The 20,776-nt window shown below is 52.4% G+C and overlaps 8 protein-coding genes across 8 annotated transcripts; 4 read left to right on the top strand and 4 right to left on the bottom strand.

Annotated features, from left to right (window-relative positions):
• Positions 1–152: 152 nt before the first annotated feature.
• On the bottom strand, positions 153–1,541 carry ACO1O0_005894 (NAD(P)/FAD-dependent oxidoreductase; the record flags this gene model as incomplete). Its single annotated transcript, XM_083195301.1, has 2 exons — positions 153–417; positions 469–1,541. The coding sequence occupies 2 exons, from the start codon at positions 1,539–1,541 to the stop codon at positions 153–155; spliced, it is 1,338 nt and encodes a 445-aa protein (XP_083048317.1).
• Positions 1,542–2,180: 639 nt separating this feature from the next.
• Positions 2,181–3,801, top strand: ACO1O0_005893 (uncharacterized protein; the record flags this gene model as incomplete). Its single annotated transcript, XM_083195300.1, has 5 exons — positions 2,181–2,350; positions 2,407–2,848; positions 2,916–3,149; positions 3,215–3,303; positions 3,369–3,801. 5 exons carry the CDS (start codon positions 2,181–2,183, stop codon positions 3,799–3,801), a joined length of 1,368 nt encoding a protein of 455 aa, XP_083048316.1.
• Positions 3,802–4,013: 212 nt separating this feature from the next.
• Positions 4,014–4,862, bottom strand: ACO1O0_005892 (NPP1 family protein; the record flags this gene model as incomplete). Its single annotated transcript, XM_083195299.1, has 2 exons — positions 4,014–4,470; positions 4,546–4,862. 2 exons carry the CDS (start codon positions 4,860–4,862, stop codon positions 4,014–4,016), a joined length of 774 nt encoding a protein of 257 aa, XP_083048315.1.
• Positions 4,863–8,987: 4,125 nt separating this feature from the next.
• ACO1O0_005891 (uncharacterized protein) lies at positions 8,988–9,604 on the top strand (the record flags this gene model as incomplete). Its single annotated transcript, XM_083195298.1, has 2 exons — positions 8,988–9,034; positions 9,097–9,604. 2 exons carry the CDS (start codon positions 8,988–8,990, stop codon positions 9,602–9,604), a joined length of 555 nt encoding a protein of 184 aa, XP_083048314.1.
• Positions 9,605–9,684: 80 nt separating this feature from the next.
• On the bottom strand, positions 9,685–10,965 carry ACO1O0_005890 (uncharacterized protein; the record flags this gene model as incomplete). Its single annotated transcript, XM_083195297.1, has 1 exon — positions 9,685–10,965. One exon carries the CDS (start codon positions 10,963–10,965, stop codon positions 9,685–9,687), a length of 1,281 nt encoding a protein of 426 aa, XP_083048313.1.
• Positions 10,966–12,156: 1,191 nt separating this feature from the next.
• On the top strand, positions 12,157–14,069 carry ACO1O0_005889 (meiotically up-regulated gene 113-domain-containing protein; the record flags this gene model as incomplete). The annotated part of the gene is made up of 3 exons (XM_083195296.1): positions 12,157–12,210; positions 13,192–13,767; positions 14,001–14,069. The coding sequence occupies 3 exons, from the start codon at positions 12,157–12,159 to the stop codon at positions 14,067–14,069; spliced, it is 699 nt and encodes a 232-aa protein (XP_083048312.1).
• Positions 14,070–16,865: 2,796 nt separating this feature from the next.
• Positions 16,866–17,848, top strand: ACO1O0_005888 (uncharacterized protein; the record flags this gene model as incomplete). Its single annotated transcript, XM_083195295.1, has 2 exons — positions 16,866–17,448; positions 17,523–17,848. The coding sequence occupies 2 exons, from the start codon at positions 16,866–16,868 to the stop codon at positions 17,846–17,848; spliced, it is 909 nt and encodes a 302-aa protein (XP_083048311.1).
• A 44-nt stretch (positions 17,849–17,892) lies between these two features.
• ACO1O0_005887 (uncharacterized protein) lies at positions 17,893–18,320 on the bottom strand (the record flags this gene model as incomplete). The annotated part of the gene is made up of 2 exons (XM_083195294.1): positions 17,893–18,117; positions 18,138–18,320. The coding sequence occupies 2 exons, from the start codon at positions 18,318–18,320 to the stop codon at positions 17,893–17,895; spliced, it is 408 nt and encodes a 135-aa protein (XP_083048310.1).
• Positions 18,321–20,776: the final 2,456 nt, after the last annotated feature.

Genomic DNA, 20,776 nt, shown 5'->3' with positions numbered 1-20,776 from the left:
GAACTAACTAGAACATGTACAAGCTGCCACAAGCAGCAACCCACTATGGAGTACTGCCGCTACTACCACATTCAACGTTATCGGGAGTTCAAATTTGCCCTAATTCAGTCCTCCAAAGTCAACCCCATCCATTCATTTATTTTATTCCCCATCTACAGCCGACTACGCACCACCAGCCGCAACTCCTCAGGCTCACCCCCCATCCTCGGCGCATTGCCCTCGTCCGTGTCCTTGCGCGCCCACGCCCACTTGGCCTCCAGCTCTGCTTCCAGCTTCCCCTCGATCGAGTCCAGCACCAGGTCGCCGATCACCGGCAGGAACTTCCACGCGTGCGCCGAGCCGCCTGTGGCGACGTGGACGCCCTCGAGGCGCGGATGGCGCGCAATGATGAAGTCGGCTGACGGGGTTTGAGAGAGCCTTCATCGTATCAGTATCTTATATTAATATTATATCCAGAGGGTCACTTACCAGCACAGCTTCGTCCGGTCAAAGGGCCTATCCGCCAGCTCGGGCATCACCTCCCTCAGATTATCCCTCAGGGCCTTCTCCGCCGCCAAGGGGATCACATCGCCCGGGTTGGTGACATCAGTCCGGGGCAGCGAAGTCATGATGGTGCGCGAGGGATCCTCCGGGTGCGGCACCGTCACCGTGTTTCGGTACCCGGCAGACCGGCGGAGGCACTTGATCTCGCCGTTGTGCGGTGGGAAGAGGTTGAAGCCCGTGCTAAAGTTGGTCGTGATAGACATGTTCTTCCACCTAGCCTCCTCCTCCTTGGTGATCTTGATCCACGCCACCTCGATGGCTGACGACTTGATCCAGCCCTCGAGGTAGACCAGCCGGTTGGACCAGGCACCAGCCGCGACGAGGGTGAGGTCTGCGCTCAGCGTCTGTCCATTCTCCAACACAACGCCCGTGGCGCGTCCGCCGGCCATGCGTAGTCGCTCCACGGGGACGCCGCACCGGAACGAGACGGACGGCTGGGCCAGACAGCGCTCGTAGTAGATGCGCACGCACTCCCTGGCGTCGATGAAGGCGTCCTCCAGGTTGCAGTAGCCAAGATTCCACCTCCTCTCACGGCCGAGTGACTCCTCGGGGACCAATTTGGCCTCTCGTCCGTGGATTCGCTGGAAGACAGCCTCTGGGGTCGTCATCTCGACGACACTGTTCACCTCCCCCTTGCGGGTCGCCTGGTCCTTGACGTTGGCCAGGTTCTTCCTCCACAAGTTCGTCATGGGCCCCGGCTTACCATCCGTGACAAAGGACATGCCCTGGCGGAAGTAGTAGCGGCTGAGGTCCGGGTCCTGCTCGATGATGCGCTGGGCCTGGGCCGACAGGCGTGCGTAGATGGGGTCGGCATAGTCGGAGCGGATGCAGCGCGTGGTGTCGACGCTGGTGCCATCCTCGACCGGGGGGGTCATGCGGTCGACGATGGTGACCTTGGTGGAGGGATGGCGACGTGCAATGGCCAGTGCTGTGGACAGGCCAAAGATGCCGGCGCCGACGATGATGATGCTCTCGGGGAAGGGCTGGGAGGATGCCATGGTGGGCATTTACATGTACGATATATATAATATCTCTATATATATGCTGTGTGAGAAGCGGTTGTATCAGCAAAGGCTGAGATTACATGCAAACTATGCCTACCGACATAGATAACAACAAAATTAACACCCAAACGATGAAGCTTCTTATTATAATATCGCAACCGTCTCAGCGGCGGTGATGGCCGCCTCCCTTATCCACACCCGATTCGGCATGAAATACCCCAGATCCAGACCCTGCGCACGTTATCGAACGCGGGGCGCATACAGCCACTGAGGCTCTAATAAGACCCGACAATTATGGGGTTCTATGGAGTTTTGTGGAATCCAAGAGGATCCTCGAGATAACGACAAGGCCGACCGGAGCGGTGTTTGCCGCCAGGCCCACGCCTTATCCACGTCTCTCCAAGTTTCCCCACGCTTCTACACGCTGCGCCCACCGCGGCCTTTGCCGCTCGCGGTCTTTGCCGCTCGTTGCATCTGGATTATTTTCGACGAGGCCTGGATACAAAAGGTGAATCGGTACGATCCCCTCACCTCCCGTCGGGGGGTTGCTGCTCAGTCGATTCCCACGTGGCAGCAGCAGTAGCAGCAGCAGTAGTAGCACAAGCAACATTGTATCATCGAGATATGGCCCCCATGGATCCCTCCAGACTTCTTCACGACGATACGGAGCAGTCTGTCGATGAAGCCCCCGTCAACCAGCCTCATGATGCCGCCGAGGAGAGGGCCCTCGTTCGTCGGTTGGACCTGATCCTCATGCCCGCCATATGGGTCATGTATCTCTTCTCCTACGCCGACCGCACCAAGTGAGTCCTCCTCCATCACTATCTCTAGTACTTGTGCCAATCAATCAATCGTGAAGCATCGGCAATGCCAAGGTCGCGGGAATGAACGACGACCTAGGCCTCTCGTCCGACCAGTACTCGCTCGCCCTCGTCATCTTCTTCATCTCTTATGTCATCTTCGAGATCCCCAGCAACCTCATCCTCTCGCGCACCCGGCCCTCCATCTACATCCCCACCATCATGGCCCTCTGGGGCGCCGTCACCTGCTGCATGGCCCTCGTAAGGAGCGCCGGGGCCCTCATGGCCGTCCGCTTCGTCCTCGGTATCCTCGAGGCTGGGTTCGCCCCGGGAATCATGCTCATCCTGTCGTCGTGGTACAAGAAGGACGAGCAGGCCAAGCGCTTCACCATCTTCTACTCGGCTGCTGTGCTGTCTGGTGCATTTGGTGGCATCATTGCCGGTGCCATTACGGGAAGCCTCAACGGTGCTCGTGGTTACGCCGGTTGGCAGTGGCTCTTTGTAAGTCCACATGTCTTGTTCCCGCTTGTGGGTGAGGGAGAGACACGACTCTTACAGTCGGCCACAGATTGTCGAGGGCGCGGCCACCATCGTCTGCGCCATAGGGGCCGCCTTCATCCTCCCGGACTATCCCGCCACTACCAAGAGCCTCACGCCCGCCCAGAGGAAGCTGGCAGTCGAGCGTCTGCAGGCTGACAACATCAAGTCCCGGACCGACGACAGGCCGCCCGTGGGCTCTCTGGAGGCGATCCGCACATCGCTAACCAACTGGAGGACCTGGATCCTGACGATTGGATACATGGTGAGTTGAGACTATGCATTCTGTATAAACTATAGACCTCGCAGCTCACTATCATTCCGCAATAGGCCCTGGGAGGATCAGCCACCATGTCGTACTTCTACCCGACTCTCGTCAAGGGCCTAGGGTATACCTCGACCATGGCCCAGTACAGCAAGTCTCCCAACATAACTGAAGCAACCATGTCCCTAACATAGCCCCAGTGACTGTCCCCATCTACAGCGTCGCCTTCTTCGCCGTCCTCGCCACCGGCTACTTCAACGACAAGTACCCCAACGTGCGCGGCGCCGTCGTCGCCAGCTGGGTCGCCGTCGGCACCGTCTGCAGCATCATCGTCTGCGCCGTCTACAACTTCACGGCGCGCTACGTGCTGCTCGTCTTCATGGCCTCCGGGCTACTATCCGCCAACGCCCTGTCCCTGGCCTACGCGTCGTCCACCTTCGCCCCCATGCCCCAGGAGGTCCGCGCCGTCAGCCTCGCCTGGGTCAACACCCTGGGCAACCTGTCGCAGATCTACGGCGCGTACCTGTTCCCGGAGGAGGATGCGCCCAAGTACCTCATGGGCTTTGGGGTCATCTCGGGGCTGGGGGCGCTGTGCGCGACTATTTATGCGGCGGCGCATGTGCTGATTCGCAGATATCCCACTCAGGGGTAATGGAAAAGACCTGAAGTTTATAAGGGATACTGATACAGAAATCACTGGTAGTTCCAATTAATAATATCATCGAGTGAAATTCACAGCCGTCTTTTTCCATTTGCAACCCAGAGGTAGTGCTGTATGATAAACAAGAATCCAAAATGATCAATCCTACAAGACAGCCCCCATCCAACTTCTAGTAAATTGCGCCCCTGACAAGAAACCCCCCCTTACTCGTCGTACGAGGGATCAAACCCAGACACAGAGTCACCCATGGCATTCCTCAGCGCATTCTCAAACTCCGAGTCCAGCCACTTGGGGCACACGCCGCTGGGCCAGGCATCGACGAGGGCCTGCCACACACCGTCGTTGGGCCAGCCGTTCCAGCCGACGAGCGGGCTGCGGTAGAACTCCCCCGTGTAGTTCTCGGGCCCGCTGATGTCGTCGTCGTTGGCGATGCGGAAGCAGTGCGTGAAGGTGCCGTCCTTGTGGTAGACGATCTGCGGGTGGGTGCCGTCGCCCAGGGGCGGCGAGTCGGTCGCGTGGCTGTACTTGGCGTGGCACGAGGGCGAGACGCGCACGACGGCGTCGTCCTTGGTGAAGACGACAATGTTCTCCCAGTCGTGGCGGTGGCCGCTCAGGAAGCTGGCCGGGTTGGCCTGGTCCTTTTCGAAGTAGTACTCGTACCTGGGGGGGGGGGGGTCTGTGTTAGCATCCTGTTTCTCCCAGTACACATCTAGGTATATAATATTCTCGGCATACATGATGGCGCAGAAGCCGTTGTTGCAGCGCGAGCGCGAGTAGACGTTGCTGTTCTCGAGCTGGTGAGGGTCGCGGCAGTCGCCCTGGGGGGTACCGGTGGCATCGTGGCCCGGGTTGGTGTAGCCACTGGGGTCGACGGCGGCCGTGTTGTAGCAGCCGTCGGTATCAAAGTCCAGCCAGGGCTGGAACCTGAGCTCCAGGTCCGAGGCGTTCTCGGGCAGCGCCGTGATGATGTCGCGGCGGTTCTGGCTGGGCCGGGCCTCGACGGTGGCTAGGGCGCCGAGGAGAGCGGCTGTCTTGAGGGAGGTGGTATGCATGGTGAACTACTGAGAAAGCGAAGAGAGCCTGTCTTGTTTTTTTCTTGCCTTGCTGTCTTGCGTTCTTGCTGGGGGGGATCATGTTCAAAACTCAGGGGGGAGGCATAGTATTTGTACTCATCGGTGGGGATGGCGATGAAGCTTCAAGTTGGAGGTCTTAAACTGCTGCCTATTTTCGACAGTCGCACTGCGAGCGAGAAGGTCATTGTGATCGTCCCAAGAGTCCATACGCAGGCAATTGAGCTGGTTGGAGCGGCGGGGCCGGGTCGCGCCGGCGAAACTATTGTACACCAAATCGAATCCTTCGGCGATCCTCCACAGGAACAGGCAGCTGTGAGGAAAATCTAAATGGGGCCGACTGGCAGCCCCGTTTTACCCGCTGGAGCGGTGGCCGTGGTTCTTCCCTGTTCTGGGCTCGTTGAAACGCCGAGAAGCGTCTCACTTGGTTCCATTGCACGACACGACGCTCATCCTGCTGTGTGGCGTCGAAGGAGCGCAGAAGGGCGACTTGGGAATGCCCTCAAACTATCGCCCACATGCAACAGTGCAAACCCCTGATTGCCTGGGCTGAATGCCGGTCCCCTGCGAGTCGTCTAACGCCAAGGGATATCGGCGCATCAAGGGTCCAGAATTCTGTCGAATGAACAATAGCACATCAAGCCACATGGGGGAAAGTATACTAAAAGAGCAGTAATATTGTATTACATACAGCAGAGCTCGTGAGAATTCGCCGTCGGCTTCAGCGCTGGCCTCCTATAATAGTATAGACTAGCACCAAACTGGCGAGTAAGGCTTGGGCACTCCACATGGGCGTAGATCAATTGATCCTATTAGTGATAGCACAGAAGGTCAGCGCCACCTCAAGAACGGGCCTGAGCCAGCACAACAGCTGCAGCCGGGCTAGATTGGGGCTCAGCCATTCTTCAATGTCATGAGGGCCCGATGCCCAAAATAGCTGATCTCCAAGTACAGGTGCATATATGTGCGCACACGTACGTGATATATACATAGTATCAACCTGGCCACTCTATTTTCAAGACAGACGCCATGTCCCAATCTAGGTGTTAACGGCGCATATGAGACTATTATTAGGTCGAAAACTCGGAAATGGTTTTCTATAGTATGCACCCCGTAAACACACAGGGTCTCGACTCATGAGGGGGCTCAGAACCAGTCCCGAGACCATACTAGCACCTTATTTTCGACATTATGGCTGACAGCACAGATGTGGATAGGGTCAAATGTGCTTTCTCCTAATACTATCAAGGACTATCCACAATAATATTCACCTTACTGGGCGGAGTAAGGCCTGCTATATTATTAATAGGAACAAGTTTGGTTCTAGCCAAGGTATACCACTATCTCATCTGCCAACATATCCCACTATATATCGACATGCTCCATATGGCACTATACCCTTATTGAATTGCAGTCCTCAGGCGGAACACATACAGCAGAAATGCCACCACTGTGGTTGTGTCAGCTGCCATGCTTCCCTGACCACAGCTTCAACATCCACACTCCATCAAACCGGATTATCCAACAAGATCAAATCAGGTATCCAGCACCCGGAAGAGCCCGGCCCTAACACAACCAAGGCTTCAGGTGACTCCGAGATACATTCATCACCCCGATTTTCTACGAGTACATCGATCTGCGCCATTGCCTAGATTTCCCAGCATCTTGGCTTGTTCACTTGTTTGGCTCTTTGTCCCGTAGAACAACGAGACGAGAACAGCATCCCACTGAATGACTGGCAGCACTTCTTTGTTCGACAACTCATACAAACCCTCGGTTTTTTTTGGGGGGTTTTTTTTTGCCAGCCTTTTTGTTAATTTTTACCTATAGTGTGTGCTACATCTTCCGCGACAGAGGTCTCCCAGATGCCCCTTGTTCAATATGTGTACACCCGGTCATCGTTGCTACATCCCGACAATCGCAAACGAACTGAACTTGGATTATAACCCAAAATTATGTTCTGCCTCAATTCTCCGGCAGTAGATATCCAATGCTGGCTTGTCGTGGAATGTTCATACCTCCACAGCACGTACCAGTGTTCTCGGATTGCCCAACAAACCACAGTCGGTATCATGGCCCTGTTCATGGCCCCTCTTAATACTACCGGTACAACGATAGTTTCACCTTCTTGAAGGTCTCTCAGACTCATTTCATTTCTTCTCTGATTTGATCTCCTATTTTGATCTCTTCTTCAAATTTATCGCAACCACCTTGACCTATCTTCACCCCCCCCCCCCCCATCAATACAGTCATAGGACAAAGATCTGCGACCACTCCACACCACCCCACCCAAACCATCAGCGCGTCAACCGACACACCCTAGCCACGACTGGCCACAATTATCGCCACAAATGTCGGAAGTACGCGAAATTGGTACTAGACTAAGCGGAAATCGTCGAAGAAACTGCCAATTTGATTTGGCGGCAAGATCTTCGATGGTAACGCTGCTAGCAGCCGGTTATTCCTATCGGCGCGTGGCGCGCGCGTTCAACACCACGCACTCGACTATACGGGCCATCAAACAACGCTTTGATAACGACCAGTCTCTATATCCGAGACCTCGATCTGGGCGTCGGCCGAAGCTATCGCCAACTAAGAAACGATATATTATACGAATGGCCAAGCGGGACCGCCGAATCTCATAGAATGCGCTTACCGGCGCCGCGGGTAGCCACGTCTCAGTCCAGACAATCCAACGCGTTGTTTCTACCTTCTACAAGCGTAAATGGAAGGCAATGAAGCGTCCAAAGCTTGATGAAGAAGCTGCAAAGGCTAGGCTAGCGTTTACACGTTATTGGATTCGAGATATTAAAGGTTTAAAAAAGGTATATACGTTAAGATCTAGTAAGCGCGTCGCGACTAATACGCTATTAGACGATCTTCTCAGACGAGACATCCGTACAGAATTCATCCAGCAACCCCACGCAATTCATCTTCCGACTACCGCATGAAAAGTATAATTCGGACCTTATAAACCTCGAGCACCATGTTAAAGCGCCAATTTCGTTGATGTTATGGGGTGGAATCTGGCGAGAAGGTCGTACTCCGATTATCGTGATGGAACGCGATGAAACTACTCCCCGACACGGCTATAGTTCAAAGAGCTATATCAACGCGTTACAGGAGGGTCTTCTGCCTCATTACGATAGCCTACGCGATTTTCAGCAAGATAATGCCCGAATTCATACCAGTAGGGAGACTTCAGAGTGGCTATATGCGATGGCGATCGGGCTGATGGAATGGCCGAAATACTCGCCAGATCTCAACCCCATCGAACATTGCTAGGCCTTCCTAAAAAGGAAGCTACGTAGCCTCATCGCTGATCTTCCAGAACTAAAAGATAATGAGGCAGATAGGGCCAAATTGATCGGATGCATCGAGGTCGCGTAGGAAGCGATACCCCAGGCTCAGATTACGAAGCTCGTGGATTCACTTGAGCGGCGCCTTCGCGCCGTTATTCGGGCACGGGGTTAGTATACGAAATATTAATCTGCCGTCTTAGTATACATTTCTATATATATAATTTTATGTAGGAAGGCTTGTACATTGTAATATTACGGTTTGAAGTTGGTCCTTTGATTCCTCGGAAAGGGGGGGGTGGGGGGGCGGGCGCAGACTTTTAGCGTATTACTTTATCACACCACAGCTAACACCAACAGTGCATGTATTCCCAACAGCCATCACAGATCTAGAATAACTACAGAAGCATGACTATATACTGGCCTGGCCCATGGGTGACCTTCTCATGGTCTCCTACCGATCCCTCCGAAATCTGGCCCGAGCCACCCGCTGTCCCAGCTCCCACGTTTCCCAATATCACCGACTGGGACGGAGAGGACATACCTCTCCCAGACTTTGAGCCCTTCTTCTATGCTCTACTCTTTTGGTCACTTATAGCCCTCCCTTATGCTTGGATGACATTTACGCTCGCCCTATATTGGCTATATGACCAGACCCATCCCCTCCAAAAAGCTATCAACAAAACCATCGTCTCAGTCAAAACCCTCCTCCGGAATGTCTTGCATCGAGCAACCCACACACTCTACCGTATGACATATCCATTTCGTCACTCGGGCCGCGTCGCTCGAACCATACCTTCGTTCAGCCATGCCGCTCTCACGCAACCCTCCCAGCTCCGCGAAGCCTTCCAAGATGTGAGAGCCCAGAACGGCCACCGCGGCAGAAACGAACAAACTAGACAAGAGAGATGCCCAAGTTGGGCTTATACCCCCATCACCGAGTCTGCCCGCACCTACGTCAACAGAATGGTCGACGAGGTCATCGGGTCCCACAGATCACAGAAAGACATCATCCCCCAGTCCAACAAAACGTGGGAAGACATCCTCTGCCCCGAAAGAGCGTGGCAAGGCGTTCTCCAGCCCCTCGAACAACAAGCGAACCGCGGTTGCTACCCGAGACCCACGTACTGGTTCGTTGGCCAATGCTTAGAGAAGAAAGGCCACAACGATGGCAAGGAAAAGTTCATCCAGAGGCTCCTGCACGAGCAAAGCCAGAACGAGCTGATTCTCGCGCTGGATGTTTGTCAGTTGACTTCTAAGGTGGAGCGGTTAGAGGCAGAGAAGGCGACCCTGACTGAGAAGATGGCAAGACATGAGTCACTCGAGCCGCAGTTTCGTCAATTGACTTCGGAGGTGGAGCGTTTGACGGCCCAGAAGGCAGCCCTGACTGAGGATGTTGCGATACAACAAGGCATAAGTGGTTAGGTAGATAAGGTAGGGGTGGTATCTAGCTCGCCGGTGAATAGTGCCGTCGTGGTGAGTTCTAGGGCGGGCCACGAAGTTCCTCAGTTATCTTCGTCAAACCTCTCCCGCCTCGCCTCCTCTATGTCGTCGTCGAGTTGCTCAAGGACTCGGCGGGCTACTTCATTGTCCTCCTCGGGCGTAGTCACTAACGCCGAGTCAAAGCCATACTCGGTAAACCAGGACCCGAGAGTATGGTCATCCGTGCAGTACCTGGCGAGGGTAGCAATCATGCCCCTCCGCATGTAGCGTCCGGGAGTTGGAAAAGGCCTTTGTGTGTAGTATTTAGCCCAGGCATCTTGCCATCCTTTGATGCCGATATCCTTCATGCGAATGAGAGCCATGAGGAAGCGAAAGTAGAGGAAGCGGGAGCATGGCCGGTTGTTGTTCTTGAACTGTAGCTCCTTTCCATCGAGGCTCTTCATTTGTAGATCTGCTTGGACGAAGTTTGGGCCGAGTCTGAAATCGGTAATTTCCATTTTCCATCGGGTGATGGGAATTTCTGTCGCATCGACCGGGAGAATCACTAACTTATACTCGTCGAAAAAGCCCTTAAGAACCGACAGCATAAATAGCGCGTTGCCGGGTTTTTTCAGCGATGTGGCCCTGTCGCCGAAAAGCGCCTCGGTCATATCCTTATGATTGAGGAAGAACGGCACGATGTGAGCAGTCTTGACGAGGCTGCTATGTAGCCATTTGCCCATGATATGGCACCACATAGCATCATCCCCGCACTCCACTCCATGCTTGGAGCCACCAGCTTCGTAGTACTCCAGGGCATTTTCGCGCCACCGGTTAGGTCGTGACATTTTCTGCCCGCCTTTACCATCCGCCCTTTTGTAAAGGGCTAGCATGCTTGAGGTAGAAAACTTGGTATCGGGGTCTAAGGTTTCTTCTGGCCCCGAGTATCCGCGCCGGCCGAGTCTCATCTTCTTCTGGCGGTGCTGCCATTGGATATCGCCGACGGAGAAGAGACGCTTTTTCAGGCCCTTGTTCTCCTCCTCGGCCTGCTCTTGGGTGATCTGCTTAGCTTCGAGTTTGCGGTCGTTAAGGACTCGCTCCAGCCGAATCTCTTCGGCATCTTTATCGCACTTTTCAATCTCAAGCTCCGCTAAACGTATTCCGCCTTCGGTATCCGACTCGTCCTCGTCTGGGCTGGCAATGGCCACCCTGGCACGCAGGTCCTCATATTGCTGTTCTAGCTTCTGCGAGGCGGCCCGCACATGCTTAAGCTGGGCTTCTAGAACATGTGCTGGCAAGATAGCCTTGCTGGGTGGGTCGGCTTTGGGTGAACCCGTACTCGTGCGATCTGGAGTTTCGGTCATGATGGGCGTTTGCTTGTTTGTTGTTGTATTGTTTGTGGATCTATAGTACGGGTTGTGTGAGGATCAAATGAATATCAAGCGGTAGATGATGGAGACGCAGAATATATAACTTACCTTGATGGTATGAGCTCGAAAATAACGTTTGTTGACGTCGAGTTTCTTGCTTTGTTGAGTTTATTGCTTTGTTAAGTGGCTTGTTCGTTATTGGGTGATTCACGGACAAGCTGCGGCGAGACAGCCCTCAGCCATTGTAAGCTAATTATACGGACGGAACCTTCCTATAACGCCATCTTGCACCTTCCTCCTTCCCAGTTAAGCCCAATGGGGCCTTCTATGATCCGATTACCAAGAATAACTTTTACCACTAGTCAAAAGCCTTTCTCAAACATCCTCAGATCTCTGCCTTAGTCTCATTATCCTCGCAGCCTTACCGTCCCAGGACGGGCCTCCTTAGCACTTAATAGTCGCGCCGTAACCTCTGAGGTTAAGGAGTACGCTGCTTATATACGTTATTAGAGGGTATACTCTATCTGATCTTAACTTATACACGTCCTATGATGCTAAACTGTTCCGGCTGAACCACGACTATAGGGGTTCTCTTGCTATCTATACTCGGCTATTTAGGCCCGCTAAGGGGGATTCTACGTCTTAGTTCTGGACCGACGACGAAGGTGCTTTGTAAGAATTAACTATGCCTTATATAGCTATCTCGCAGATAACCCCGGCCCGATGCGGATACATCCAGGGGCGACATAGCGTATTCACCGGCTATATGAACGTCAGAATATATTCAGTCTTAGCCCGGGTCTATCTATTGCGAGTTGGTACTTGTCTGGTGGCAACGCCCATATCATGCCCAATCGACGTGGTTACAAGACTCTACGAAGAGCAGGGAAGGGTCGCAACTTACCGAATATTTCTGCTTAGTTTTTATTCCCCACTGCTACTGTTTCCCTAAAGCATATTCGCGAGCGACTTCGGGTTAAATGTTCGCACGACTAGCGTAGCCGGCAAGGACCTGATCTCATCTTGTGTTATAGCCGCTTCGAAGCTGAGGTGTTGTTGAACAGCACGACCTCCTTCAGCTACACTATGATTAACGGAAGACAAGCGTTGTACATGCGTAATCTCTCTTTATGTGCGGAGGATACGGCTTTAACTGCTTGCCTGTCCTAGGATCAATCCCAGAAAATGAGCAGCACCACAAAGCGCCTCGTCGGCGAGCGGGCGGGAGCCACCATGAAGGTAAATTTTCACACAAGGCCCATGTCAATAACTACCTGTAGTCTTAAAGCCAGACTGATTAGAAAGTGTCCAGCTGCTGGCATACGTCGATTCATCCACCGGAAAGTGCAAAATGCCCGAACTACAGTCCTTATAAAGACAAAACATTTCATTCTCGCGAGCCGCGTCCATCTCCCTTAGTTTATCAGGTGCACTCGCTCTATAAATAGAGACTGTGTGAATTCTAGTGTATGGACAGTGTGTTGGTTGGTCGTGCATTAGAACCTGCCCAAGTCGACAAAGTGTGGCCTCGTGCCTCTGCATAACATACCGTCGCGGGATAGCCGCGCGCTGAACTTGTGGCTATGCTGCATGAAACCAACCCCTCCCACGGCTGGCAGCGATGGATGCCATCGCAGGCCACCACAGACACGGCCACACACAGGGCCACCTGAATGGGCCATACATGTAGGCTTACTCTGACTATAAGAAGGGTGCTGTGCTGGAGCTCAAACATATACCTACTTGTCCCGTAGACTCCGTAGGACACTCTCCGGCTCCCTGAGAATCTCGGCAGCATTTGCTGCTCTTCCTAAATAAGACAAGCTTCACGAGTCCAGTATTATTCTAACGATGGATGTCACCGACACGCCTCCTACTCCGCCTGCCTCCGAAACCTCGTCGACTTCTCCCAGCAGGGAACGACCCTGCCGAGTCACCAAGACGAGATCAGCCGCTGCGAGCTCCACAAACACACAGTCTTCTCCTTTGCGGCAAAGGAGTGGAAAACTCTCCGACAAAAAATCGCCAAAACAGAGACAGGGCTCGCAAAGATCAACCAGTCTCCCTCTTGCGCATCGTGACAGCACTCCAAGCAGGCGAGCTTCGGGTATCAATTCGACAGAAGCTGCCGTTGGTAAAGCCGGAGAAACGAGCCCCGCAGGCGATGCCAGAGACACGGCGGTGCCAATTCATTTTCCTACGCCTCTGAGACTACCCAAGAAGGCCCAGTCGGAACCCTCGGTGCCCACATACTCGCCAACACCAAAACGTTCGAAGGCTGCAAAGCCATCCACTGAACATCCCGATCGCAAGCTCATGGGCCTCATTAGAAGCCTGGGTGGAAAGGAGGATCATAAGGGGGAGAAGGGGAAGAACTACGTCTTCAAGGTGAAGCTGCAGCATGCGCCAGACCTGGACATCATCAAAGTTGGCTTTACCAAGCGTGATGTATCAAGACGGCAATCAAACATCAAATCCAGGTGCAATATTGAGACGACATGTGAGATGATTTCTACTGAACGGCACATACAACACTACAAGAAGGCCGAGAGTCTCATCAAGGCTGACCTCAGGAACTGGCTACATGAGTTTGAATGCGAATGCGGACAAAGCCACACAGAGTATTTCGCCATCACGGTTGACATGGCCTGGGAAATAACCAGTCGATGGAAAGACTTTTGCGAGGCCGACCCTTGGACTGACAAGGGGAATTTACACCCCTTCTGGGATGACCGCCTCAACAACGTGTATGGGGCTGGAGAAGACGATAAAAACAACGACTGGAAGAGCCGATCCGTACGATGGACAGAATTCACAAGGCCGACAGGTTGGGACTTTTTCAAGTTCAATTTCATGTGCTTTGGAAGATCAATTTGGGCCCGAATAGAGAGATGGGTTGTCTTCATATTGGCGGTTGCCCTGTCCTGGGTTACATATCCAAGCGGATTCAGCTTCGGGCTGCTCTCCCTCGTCTCATTGATTTTGATGGCAATGTTTACTTTCGACGAGACACCTTTTGTTGCGAATAGTGTGCGACCCAGATCAGCCGCAAAGAAGGCGCCAGAGTCGAGGACATCCGAAACTCGGCCACAGCATGAGGCTTCATCTGATGCCGGGGAGGATGACAGGGATTACAAAAGGGAGGACTCCGTCTTGGATCCGGAGGGAGATCGTGATACCTTGGAAACAAACGAGAAAGTGAATACTGAAGATGCGGTAGGGAGGCTAGTGGTGGAAGAACAAGATGACGGTGAGTTCAAAGACGTAATCCATTTGGACTAAAAATGAAATAATTACAATAGGAGGCAGAATTTGTCTTTGTTTAATCATAGACTCTTCCAAGAAAACCTGTAAAAAATGTCTTGAGCCATGGCGAACTTAGGTGCGGTTATCCGTACATAGTATATAGATTTATCCCGAGCCAGCTACGCCAACCCTGTCGCGTACATCAGCTACCTTTCTTTCTATTCAATGCCTGGGTCTCGGCTACTTGATCACGGCACCAATAGATGCCATTCCTACCAAAGCTTCGGTGACTCACAATTTGCATTCGTCAGAGAGATTGGCGGGGTGGTACAAATAGAGTTTTGGATAAAATGTTGGTTGTCTGGTACCTAGGTATATAAGGTCAGGTAGTCGGACCAGCAAATGACTGCGGTTTCGAACTCCCGAGGCCCTGACTTATCGATCCCATATACCACCACACCCGTCCACAGTCAAGTAGATTAGACTTCCTAATAACAAGAAAAGTAATAATAATAATAATAATAATAATAATAATAATAAAAAGACCAAAAACATACAACAGCCGGTATTCGCTGGTCGTCACCGACCCAACTACTAATCAGCCCCTCAGCAGCGGGTAATTAGCAGGAGAGTGTGCCGGTTCGGGTCGCTGTGGAGGCTGGTCCAGGTGATGCAGGTTCGGTAGTTCCATTGCTTAAAGATATTAGAGCAAGTAACCTAGTTTAGTCGACAAGGATGCGTTCGGGGTGCTGGAGGAGGAGTAAGGGGCTCCGACTAACTTCTACAGAATTTCAGATACTTCATAAATTGGTGCCAGGTTGTTCCCTTGGACCTCCCTTCCCCTCGGCTGCTACATCTGTGCGCATGGTGGGCATTCACAGTACCTGTATTTGTCTGAGGATGCCGACTCCCGCAGGCGCGTCGTGACACTTGCACGCCTCCTGACGCGTTGCGCTAGCCGTTATTTTGTACCCAAGAGATAGAAAATTACACTATAGTTCCGTTTCTTCTTTTTGCTCCCAAGCAGTCTGCGAGATTATTCCGGCTTCTTCGCGTGTCCGGATGCTCCGCGCCTAGCTCCCTCTTCCGCAGCTCGAGCGCCTGCTGATGCATCTTCTCTGCCTCCTCGTAACCCCCTAGGTGACCAAGCACATAGGCGAGGCCGCTCATGCTTGCAAGTGTATGCGGATGCTCTTTGCCAAGCAGCTTCTCATGAAGCTGTAGCGCCCGTCGATACTTTAGCTGGGCCGCCTGATATTGTCCTAGCAGAAAATGGTTCCCGGCTACGTTGAATAGAAGATGAGCTTCTGCCCTCTTGCCGGTGGGTCGTCCTCGAAACTCCAGCACGGCCTCTGCATGAGATACATATCTCATCCACACGTCACTGTTCTCATGCTTCGGAAACGGAAAGGCCTGATCTAGACGCTGCATCGCAAACGTTGCGCATCCGTCCAGCTCTCCCTTCTTCTCCAGCCAGTTTTGCATCGCCAGTCGCACAAGCCGGTGCATATCGAATGAATCCTGCCCCTTCCCGCTCAGAAATGAATGCATAGGCCTTCAGGGTTCCAATTGCTTCTATAGCCTCTGGCTTCTTGGCGGTGGGTAAAAGGGACTTCGGAATGTCTTTCTCTGCCAGGGGACTCATAAATTTCAGGAACCCTGCCGCTAGCGTCTAGCTTTCCTCTAAGCCTGTCTGGAGCATATCGAAAGCTTCTCCGTCGTCCATCTCTGCTATACCGATAATATTGCTCTGTAGGGCAGTGGTCAACCAACACGATTTGGCTCAGGACGACCCGAGAGAGCTGAGTAACGGTTGGTTGGATTGCCTGTGGCGAGCCGGAAACCACAAGATCGGCCCGCGCAACCACGCGCAATGGGCTCGACAGCTGGCTCGCCGGTGCCGTCTGCGCGTTGGCGGCACTCATGTGACGCTGCCATGGCTGTGGCCGGTAGGGGATTTCCAAATCTAACTGTTCGAACTTGGGATAGCTAGCACTGCACTGACCCACCGAGGATCATCACGTAGGATCATTGTTACTCAGTCCCCATTAGCCCTCAACAGTGCGCAATACCTTGGTACTATTTTCAAAAGCAAAATTAGAACGGACAAGGCCTTCACCGGGTGGTGACCACGCGGTCGTACGTCATTGCCAAAAATATCAAGCGCAACCACCAATTGTAGAATCAGGATTCTAGGTGACAATTCGGGCACTGCCTATTTCAGCATCAGATTGCTATCCCCAGGGCATACCTGCACAACAATGCAGTGATGCACCAGGTGGAGGACCAATATTGGACATGGGTCGGCGCCTCCGTCGCCATAAGGCACCGCATGGGAAATTAGTAAGGCTGAGTGAGGATGGGGTTTGACAAAAGATCTGCCCTTTTGAACATGGCTCAGCACCATCCATCTGATGGTGTGCTGTTACACAACAGCCTTCCCTGTCGTGTACTAGGCCATAAGCGTGTTATGCCGGAGTGATGGGTTCTCCAAAGCCCCTTAAGAGTCAGTCAGGATACCTGGGAGAGGCACAAGTACATAAGCAACGAGGATGCCCGTACGAAGTACCAGCTTGCATTCCATACTCGTCCTTTAATCCGATATCAAAATCACCGACGTACCAGTGACACCACCACCACCCCCAGCCATGTTCTCCAAAGCCCTCGCAATCACCACCCTCCACCTCGCCGCAGCCCCGCCTGCAATGGCCTGGCTAGCCAGCTTCGGGTATGGGCCTGGAGAGGTCGGGAGTAAAAACTGGGACACGGCGATGAAAAACCCCAACACCACCGGCAGCGTCCCTATCGTGGGATACAATGTCTCCAAGCCATGGCCGGCGCGCGACTCTCGCAAGGACGACTGGTCGCTCGACGCAAAGCTTGTGGCCGACATGCCCTCCGCGGACAACAAGGATGAGTTTTACACTGGCATAGGATTGGCCCTGTCACCACCCGACTATCTCGTCCAGAAGCTAGACAATGGGACAAAAGTCATCGACGCGGATGGCTCATGGCACGGCTGCCTGACAGCCGTCGCTGACCTGCCCGACGATGTCCTAAAGAATGGCTACGATGACGATGGATCATGCCACAGTCTTCTGGGGGAGGAATGCGCCAAACAGTACCGGGCAGCATTGATGGCTGACATGAGCGGCGGAAAGTGCTCCGCGTCGGTAACTATCCCTGACGCGTGCCAGGACACGCTTGGCAATTTCTCGGCCATCGCAGTTGGTAAGAAACTTTTCCTTGAGGCGTCTTGATCTACCTTACCCGACCGGAACGCTCATCGTAGGTTTGTGCCCCAGGGTTTCCCCTCAATGGTACCGACCTATGGAATAGCGACTTCATACGATTCGGATCGGACTCGCCGCACCAGAAGGGCGATACGGGCGACTACGAAAGCTTAGTAAAGAAGACGTACCCGGTCTTCATTGCGTTTACGGGGAATGACACGGAAGCCACAAGCTACCAATCCGGCAACTCAGACCAGAATTATGGCAACCTGGCGTGTATCAGGGCTAGCAAGATCATGCCTGGAAGCAAGAAGGTGAATGGCGGCAGCGACGTGTCCAAGCTGTCACTAGCAACCTCCGTGGTCATAGCGGCGGCGATGGGTATTGTCCTTTTATAACAAAGATAGGGTGCCAGATAAAGCAATAACATGATGTACGAATACTATACCCTCTTTTCTCCCTCCTCCTGCAGGGCCTCCTCCCGCATCTCCCTCGCGACAGCCATGAAGCGGTCTGCGCCAATCGCCGTCAATATGTGCCACCAGCCGTATAGCTCCAGCAGCCACGCCCACGGCCGCCCAGCCCGCTCCTTGAGTCCCCCCAGCGCGGCACAGAGCTCGGCGTCGACGTTCCAGATGGCGTACCCGAGCAGGCAGATGCCCAGCGCCTACAGCGTGCGTCTCACACCATGTCCCGAGGGGGCGCAAGTCGCGCCCAGAAGAACAGGCACACCACACGGCAAGCGACGGCGCCGATACCGACGAAGAAGGCGATGACCTGGTAGATGATCTTGGCAGACCAGATGTAGAAGGCCGAGATGGCGCGGGCCTTGAAGGGGGAGTGGCGGAGAGTGAGAATAGTCTGCAGCATGGACCAGATGATGCCAATCATAGACAGCCGTCGGAAAACCCGAGCGTCTGCCGGAGCAACGCGTGGAACAGGAACAGCCCGATACCCAGGACCAGGAGAGATACCGACATGAAATCCCAATTGGGGGTGAACGGCCCTCGGCTACCAGAGCCCGTGCATGGTCTGGAGGGCGAGATATACTAGGAAAAATACGAGTTTTCATGGTCCGATAAAGGCAGTATATAGGTACTAATAGTAGCCCTTAAATTATAATATATATAGCCGCCCCTGATAGCTGTAGTATTACTAGCAGACTAATAGCTGGGCCGGCTAGGCTTATATAATTTAGGCACCCGGGTGCTTAATTATTAGCCCCCGTGGAGCAGTGGCTTAACGCTTGGTTATTATCCTCTAAAAAACGGAGGTTCGTGGCCCCATTTCTGGAGGCACATAGCGCCAAAAAAAAATGCAGACATTGAACTTTGGAGAAGAGCTGGACGGGATCCCGTATTTGCCACTAGGTATGGTCGTATGTGGTGGGTATCAGACCAGGAAGGGTTATATCGGTTCGCGCACCTAAACCTAAAATAGGAAAAAATATCAAAAAAACATACAACAGCCGGTATTCGCTGGTCGTCACCGACCCAACTACTAATCAGCCCCTTAGCGGCTTGACTCTGGGAGAGCGGACGGGATCCCGTATTTTCCACTAGGTATGGTCGTATGTGCTAGATACTGACGCTGTAAATCTATATAAGGCTACCGATATAAGGCTACCGAAGTGAGGGAGTGTAATACCAACATAGTTACTTATACGGAGTATTTACAGATCTGTTGTCGATTAAATTTTAATTTTCTTCCGTGCTAATATCCTTTTTTTTCCTGCCAGAATCCTATGATTCATCCCGTTGAAAGTCAAGGGCAAACTGAGGAACGTTTAATGAATTGGCGATTCTGCTGTGCTGGCTACTTTTGAGATGGCGCTATCCTACGGTGGCGTGGCTAGGAGTAAATCATATAAACCGGCTGGCCTGGCCACGGCTTTTAAACCACCGCACTTTGCCAACTTTTCACAATTATGTTTATTACAATGGCAGGTGTCCACTGACAGCATCCCGGTTCCTGCACGAGCAAAGCCAGAACGAGCTGGTGCTCGCGCTGGATGTTCGTCAGTTGACCTTAAAAGTGGAGTGGTTGGAGGCAGAGAAGGCGGTCCTGGCTGAGGATGTCGTAGTGCGACGAGCCATACGGAAAAGAAGAGGGAAATCAAATATCTGGGGCTGGGGAAAAAGAGATTGGTACAAATATTTACTAGGGCTAGGAGGTCGAGGTCTGCTTGTGAATTTGCGACGCCCCAACGTTACAACTGAGAGTGGCCAAGCAGCCATCGTTCATTAATTTCATTACGTGGCACCACTACGTATACTGAGGCTGCTTTCACCGACTGCGTCGTTTCCTTTAGAGCTTTCACCGCTATTATGCATACTAGCTCGTCTCCTGCTTGGGATTTGTTTAACCACAGTAATAAATTTAGACTACGTGAACGAGTATGACTCCGCGAAAAGCACTGCACTTCGGGTTACCTACCTTTGACCATAACGGTTGCTATTAACAATAATAGCCGCTATTATCTACGAGCCTATCTTTAACTATAACGGATACCTCTGATTATACTAAAGCTTTGCTACTAATTATAAGGTATTATAAGCGCTATATATAATATACGTATAAATATAGATTATAATATACAAATAAATATATATCGTTGCTATATAGCATTTTCCTTAAGTTAGAGTTTTTCTGTTCTTGCAGCTTTTGCGGACCTTGACTAATATGCGACTGTATAATAACGAACGAATAAGCCACTCAACAAAGCAAGAAACTCACCGTCAATAAATAAGCAAACGCCCATCATGACATAAATTCAGATCGCACGAATACGGGTTTAATACTTTTGACGGAGCTTAAAGTTAACAAGTATAATAAAGATATAGAAGAGATTCGTCTAGAGTGAGTCATTATCGACCGCAAACTTGAAGCTAAGCAGATCAGCCAAAAGAAGGCCGAGGAGGAGAGCAAGAGGCTGAATAAGCGTCTCCTCCGCCGGCAATATCCTATGGTAATATCACTAGAAGAGGATAAGACTCTGTCGGCGTAGATACTCGGGGCCAGCATAAACCTTAGACCCCGATAATAATCTTTCTACCTCATGTCTGCTGTCCCCTTTACCGAGAGGCGGGCGGTCGGATGCCAGCGATTTCATTAAGCACTTCGAGAAGCATCACCAAGAGTAATAGGTTAGAGATGGCCAACTATCATCAAATAAGGGGAAACCCTTTTTTTTCACTTTGCCTACCGGGTCTTCGAGCCATTTTCCTACTGGGCTCGATGCCATTTTCCTACCGGGCTTCCCCCGTCTTTGGCATCGTTAGATACACTCAATAAGACCGCCCTTTACGTTGTTATGAAGTAAATGC

This window comes from Amphichorda felina, assembly GCF_050947745.1.
Source record: "Amphichorda felina strain 45539 chromosome Unknown scaffold_6, whole genome shotgun sequence".
Classification (NCBI taxonomy): Eukaryota; Fungi; Ascomycota; class Sordariomycetes; order Hypocreales; family Bionectriaceae; genus Amphichorda; species Amphichorda felina.
Note: the sequence above shows the minus strand (reverse complement) of the source record. Positions and strands in the feature narration are given on the sequence as shown.